Raw genomic sequence first — 7,034 nt, forward strand, 5'->3', positions numbered from 1 at the left:
TAATCAAGAAACGTAATGAGAAACGTGACCGACCAAACGCACCAAGATATCTCATCTTGGCGCTATCTTATAAATATAAATCGCTGACGTCATAAGCGAAACTAAATTCGAGAAAATGTCACAGTGCAAATAATATGATGTCATGTAAAACAAATATGTCACTACTTTTGCAAGACTCTCGATGAACTGAAACCCCCCAAAACAAAATCGAGAACGAACTTCGCCTCCCTGACTTCGTCGTGTCAACATTATACAACTACTCGTAAGGTCACCGCCAGGTTGTGCATGTATCGATACCGTATGTCATTAATGTGTATCCTAGGATCACCACTTTAAGCTTATAGCTTGTGGTTGATGCTTATTATATAGAATATCCATACACTGTTGACCAAACAACTGTTTAAACCAAGATGTATTCATTGTGTTACAGGTAGACAAGTCCAACAAAGGAAGTGGCCACTGGTCGACTCGAGGACAAGATGTCGGTTAAAGGAATTCTCCATTGTGGCTGCAAAGGTTACCCAGCATGCTCTTCTCGCCTGTGTGACGTGGCAGGCAACAGCTAAAGCCAGTTGACAAAACGCAGCGTTCCATTCATCCTCGGCACTGAGACCTTCATCGCCGAGACTGTCGGTCCTAACTACCGCGCGAGTGACGTGAACGAGAAACAATTACGACTAACTTACAAAAACAAAAGCGCAGCTTCCGATTCGTAGTTGGTTCTGCATTTGTTCTGCTTCTGCGTTGTGCAACGTTGAGGGTGTCGGTACTTTGTGTGACAAAAGCAGGCAACAACTAAAACTAGCTGACATATACAGGTGTGTCGTCAGCTCTCATATTTGCAACGCTGCGGTTTAGTCACCCTGTGCGGCTCTCAGTCGTGTGATATAAGCAGTCAACGACCAATCTGGACATTTTGTGATCTACATTGTGAACATTAGGCTGGCCAGTTGTGTCAGATCAGGAGCACACACAACATACGAACAAAAAAGAAGAGCATCGAAAAAAAACACTTGTCAAACCACTAAAATCAACAAGAAACTTCTTTGACGTAAAACAGTGTGTGTGTTTGTTTTTGTCATTTGTTCTCTTTGTGTGTGTCCTACTTGATTCCTTTGGTTTCTATGTGCACCGACAAACAGCATCTTGTTAACGAAGAAGGATTGTCACAGAGTGAAAGAGTGACGTTGTAACGTCTCTTTCTGTGCATGTTATTGAACACGCTGTTTTTAATCTCAAAAACGGGTCGGACAGTCGGGTCAAAATTTAAATACTTAGCAATAAAGACAGGCACTCTCACAGTGTTAACAATTCTCTGACAAACTCAATGCAGGCAACGTGAAAGGAGGAACAGTTCAAGACAGAAAACAGAACTCGGAGTAGTGCGTGATCTGCATAAACAAGGAGCAAAGAAAGACACGAAGAAAGGAGAAATCGAATATCGACAACAATCACCCTTTCGACGAACGCAAGGACTTGCATTCATCGTTGACCTATATCCTACAAGGTGTGAACTCAAATCGAGGATTTCTAGACGCGTCCATATTTAAAGGGGGAAAAAGCACACCCAGAATATTCAAGGCCATATCCCCAACTGCGTCGGTGTGAAGTGGTATACAGGAGCAGCAAACCAGACAAAGATAGTAACAACGACAAGAGATAAAAAAAAAACGCACGTCCACACACAAGGGACTGGACATATTATCTGACAGATTTTAGTTCACAATAACAGTCTCTGGAGGCACAGGGCGGCAGGACTACAAAAAGCATGCCAGTTTGAACGTGTGAAATTATTTGTGTGTGCGCAGTTTGAAAACAGGCGCTTTGTGAAAGCGCTTTGTTGGAAAACGTGAAGCAAAATCAAGAAAATAAGACTCAGATATTGAAAGTGCGCACAGTACACGACAACGGCTGATCAACTGATAGCACATGAGGACATGACTAGACAACAACAGGCTTAACAAAAACCGCGCCTTTTAAAGCATCATATACAGCAAGGTAATACTATCGAAATCGTAAACAGGACACATGGAACACTGATTCAAAACGCACACAAGAGAGCACTCACGAGACATAAATCATTCTCAGATACAGCGGTATCAAATTCACTTCATCGTTTTCATTGTTGTTTGTAATCTGTGAAAAAGATGTCCCACTCAAAAATGATTAGCGCGTTTTCGCTTGAATGAACACAGACGGTAAAACAGCATCAAGACCCCTCTCCCTTCTCCCGTGAATAAATAAGAACCTGAAGCGATCGTCGTTGAAACTAACGAGGCGGAACGCGGAAGTATAAATCGGGCAAGAAGCGGGAAAAAGAGCACTCACATATCGATCTTCACTCCAGCGTCTCTACCCTTCCCCGGGGCCTCTCCCTATCAGCGCGTGTGATGGACATGAGAAAGATTACGCGCTGTTCAAACCCTCGCGGGGCCCTCGTGTAATCCAACTCTTTCCTTTATGATTTGTTAAAAGCCTTTGAACGCCTGACAACAGCACTGAAGGCAATATCTCTCCCCCCATCTTCAACAGCCATGGCTACACAGGGCAACATCACCGAGACTAATCCCACTAACTTTACCGGGATGGATACTGGCGACAGAACCACGAGGGTCTTGGCAACCACGACCGAGACTTATCTCGGTTCGGGAACGGGAACGAGTTTGTTGTCTAACCGAACCTGGTTCGCCGAGACGATAACATCATTGCCCTCAGGGGTCTCTTATCTCTCCGACACGGACAACGTCACCGCGTTCTTTCAACCCCGCACAGAGAACCAGAGCGTGTATTTCAGCGAGACAATCACGCCCAACAGTAGCGTGTATTGGTGCCTGAACGACACGGCTCTACCCCACGACGAAGACTTTTACGAGTTCTACGAAAATGCTCGTTTTGTCACGGGGCTCATCCTCTACCCTTGCATCTGCATCCCCGGTCTGATGGGCAACTTTCTTACCCTTCTGGTCCTCTCCGATCGCAACATGAGAACATCCACCAACGCCTTTCTGTCCGCGCTGGCAGTAGCGGACTCCATCAAGCTGATCAACGATCTGCTGTACTTCTGCACTATTTTGCTGCTGCGGATGGATGACGATGTGGGCAACAGGGCCTACGGGTACCTGTATCCCTACGCGCACTTTATTTTCAGCATGTCAGTGTGCGTGTCGTCGTGGTTGACGGTGTCCGTGGCGGTGGAGCGCTACATCATGGTGTGTCACCCGACCAAGGCGAGAGGCGTGTGCAACAGGGCCAGGGCGGTGGTGGTGTGCGTGGCGGTCTTCGTCGTCATGACGACACTGGCGCTGCCGTCAGCTCTCAGGTAATTACGTCATGGTGGTCGGGGGTTCTGTGTGTGTGTGAGTGTGTGTGTGTGTGTGTGTTTGTGTGTGAGTGTGTGCGTGCGTGTGTGTGCGTGTGTGCGTGCGTGCGAGCATGCGTGCGTGCGTGTGTCTGTATGCCTGTCTGTCTGTCTGTCTGTCGCTCTGTCTCTCTGTTTATAATCTACTCTAACGATGCATGTGCCTTACAGGCAGCAGCTGCTGTTTTCATGTGAGAAAAAACAACAATTGACTGCTATCCAGATAAAGCGCCGTTTGGAGCGCAGATCGTTACTTTCCTTATGCATGTTTCTCTCTCACTGATTTCTATTCACTCTCTAGCTCTGTAAAATGTATTCCCCCACAATAACCTAGCTTTATGATCCCGCACAATACTAAAAAAGCACATCGAGAAACGTGTAATTAAACGCATCATGAATATTCAATTCATGTCTGAAGCAAAGAAAGACAAATTAGGAACGACAATAACAGAAATAAGAAAATAGGACAGAGACAAAGAAAGTAAGAAGAAAGACAAAGGTGGGCATGCTAAACGAAAGCAAGAAAGAAAGCAGATAGAACAAGAAATTCTTCCGATAGGAAAAACACCCCCGTCAAAGGGAAATAACCTTCTCAGTTGGTGGCAGTGAGAATGGTTATTTCCCTTTGACCAACGGGGGTGTGCCTCTATAAGTCCTTGTATAATTTTAATCCACCAATAACTCCCTAACCGTGTGTTTGACTGGTCCCAATTTTTGTAAGGACCGTCTCAGGAATGTATAGAACCTGTTTACCAAGTTTGGTGACGATCGGTCCGTTCATTCTTGAGATCTACTTGCGAACACAAACACCCAAACAAACACCCAAACAAATACCCAAACAAATACCCAAACAAACACATCGAGCGAAACCTATACACACCCCTATACCGGGGGTGTAAAAATGGATGGGCAGAAAAATAAGTAACACAAATAAGGGACAGGCAAAAACCAGCATGTTGGATAGCAGATTTTCAGAGTGAAATTGCGCTTAATTTGGATGGAAGGGTAAACACAAATTCGATGAGCGCTAAGGATTCGAAACAGTAGGTTCCAAAAACGTTAGTTTGAAAACAAACAGAAAAGAAAATACGTCGATTTGATTTTCGCAGCGCCCGCCGTAATCAATCAATTGCCTTTTTGTGGAAGTGTTTTTTGTTTTTTTTTACACTTTTATCCCATCTATTGCAGGTTGCTGTTTTCTTTCTTTCAATAAGGAAACCAATAGAAAAAAAGGCTAAGAGTACAGCACAACAACAACAAAAAACAATTACATTTTCGTTCAATCATTCACCTCTTTCTCTCTCCTTCTCTTTCTCTCTCTCCTTCTCTCTCTCTCTCTCTCTCTCTCTCTCTCTCTCTCTCTCTCTCTCTCTCTCTCTCTCTCTCTCTCTCTCTCTCTCTCTCTCTCTCTCTCTCTCTCTCTCTCTCAACACTGAAAACCAGTCATCACCGAGACTACATGTAGTAAAGCTTGGCTAGCCCAAACGCGAAGACCGAGATGGATTGCACTTGTCTCTACGAAGCATGCGAACGTAGTACTTAATTTGCATCCGCCCCAATACAACCATTTTGAAATATGTTAGTGATTATTCGATTTTTGATGACAACTTTACTGAGCAAACTAATTATTTTATTTTAGGATTCTAAGCTGAAATACAATCGCGGAGATCGGACTGAGTCAGACATTGCTTGACCAAATTGCTTGACAAATGTGGTCGTCAGAGTGCTGCTTCAACTTTCACTTAAGCTGGATATGACGTCATCGAAGACATTGATCGACAAATTTAGAAAAAGTCTAGGGGTATCACCAGGAAGAACGTGTGTGTAAAGTTTCATGAAGAAGCCAGTAGTCGCTCTACACACACACACACACACACACACACACACACACACACACACACACACACACACACACACACACACACACACACACACACACACACACACACACGCACGCCTACATCACTACCTTCGTCTCGACTCCTGGTCTATCTGTTGTAAAAACCAATAACAAAACAACGAGCAACACCAAAATATAACAATCCCACAACATGAAACTGGAAAACTTGCATTAGATTATAAGATTAGCAACATGTGTGCGTGCTTGTGTCTCATTTTTCTGTCGTTCAATCATTTTTCGCGTTGAGCTTTTGTCGTGTCGAGCATTTACCACGACGAGCTTAATATGTCGCGTCGGGCTTTTGTCGTTCGAGCTTATGTCAGACACTGTTGAATTAAAGCATATTTCACACAAAGCAGTCATAATTAAGACCTTCAGTATGGCGCCAAAATAATGGTGCCAAAAAGGTAAATCAAATATCATCACAAAAATACAGTGACCTTTGTCAACAGAATGCCGCAGCTATTTGACATATAACTTACCAAATACCACCAGACAGATAAAGCAGAAATGTGAGCTACAAAGAAGAAGCTGGGCGTAATAACTACGCGGTGTTTCGAATTAATAATACATTATCTTGTCTATATTGTTTTTGTTGTATTTGGCAGCATACCGAGGCGACACGTCTAAATCGTCAAAATCTTTCGAGATGTCAATTCTCAAATGAGATCGTTGAGAGTATAAGTAATAAGGATATATTAATTATGTGCAATGTTTTCTAATGCCTGGTGCTCGTATATTGTTGCGATTTCCAATATTGTAAGAGTTTGCGGTAGAGTTGGGATGCAGGTGTTCCATTCCGTTCCATTACAGTTCATATTCTAGCTGCAATGAAGCATCAACGCATCAAAGCTTTTTTGTTATCATTGTAGTAATGCAATGACATCAGCCTAGAGTTCGGTGTACTACAATGTGTCGGCTTTTAGTACAGTCGTCAGGTATTACGTGGTTAACAGGTGGTGTAATAAAGAACTGTCACAAAACAAGTATGACTGTGTATGTGGTTATTGCTGATCAGATAAACAAACCTGGGTCGCTATCACAAATTGATGATTCAAGCATGCCTCTAGCTTAAAATTGTACCACAAGGTATGGCTCAAATATACCAAACACAAAACAAAAGGTAGAATGCGGTGACGAAGGAGCGGTTACGAAAATGTAAAATAAACTTAACGATACATAGGAAACAAAAACAACTACTTTACTCGAGGATATGTTTTTGTAGGGAAAGTGTTATATATATATATATAGACAAGGAATGTCGTAGAAATCTTAAAGTCAACTTCATGTGGCTCAAGTCGTTCAGATCACATGCTTTGGGCGGGCACAATTGTACTAGATACAGGAAACAGCATAAACAAAAAACATGTCAGTAGCCGATTTCTGTCGCAAATAGCCAACCCTTGTATACCCTCCGGCGAACGCACGAGAGCAAGAAAGTGCAAGCTTGCAACTGCACTGTCATTTCCTTTGACAGCCGCTTTCAGCGTCTGCGTGATCAGCAACTTCTGACAAGCTTATGTCCTGACCCTTCCCTTAGGCGACCAATTCCCTGAGATAACAGACAGAGAGGGAGAGAGGGAGAGAGAGAGAGAGAGAGAGAGAGAGAGAGAGAGAGAGAGAGAGAGAGAGAGAGAGAGAGACAGACAGACAGAGACAGAGAGACAGAGACAGAGAGACAGACAGAGACAGAGAGACAGAGAGACAGACAGAGACAGAGAGACAGAAAGAGAGAGAGAGAGAGAGAGGCAGAGACACAGAGAGAGAGAGAGAGAG

The 7,034-nt window shown here is 43.7% G+C and overlaps 1 protein-coding gene across 1 annotated transcript in view; it reads left to right on the plus strand.

The window, feature by feature from the left end:
* The first annotated feature begins 2,534 nt into the window (after positions 1-2,534).
* Positions 2,535-7,034, plus strand: part of LOC138946555 (nociceptin receptor-like) — a 13,973-nt gene continuing 9,473 nt past the window's right edge. Inside the window, exon 1 of the mRNA XM_070317997.1 lies at positions 2,535-3,319. Coding sequence (XP_070174098.1) covers positions 2,535-3,319 — 785 coding nt within the window. The remainder of the gene's footprint in view (positions 3,320-7,034) is intronic.

Source organism: Littorina saxatilis, linkage group LG14 (assembly GCF_037325665.1).
Source record: "Littorina saxatilis isolate snail1 linkage group LG14, US_GU_Lsax_2.0, whole genome shotgun sequence".
NCBI classification, from domain to species: domain Eukaryota; kingdom Metazoa; phylum Mollusca; class Gastropoda; order Littorinimorpha; family Littorinidae; genus Littorina; species Littorina saxatilis.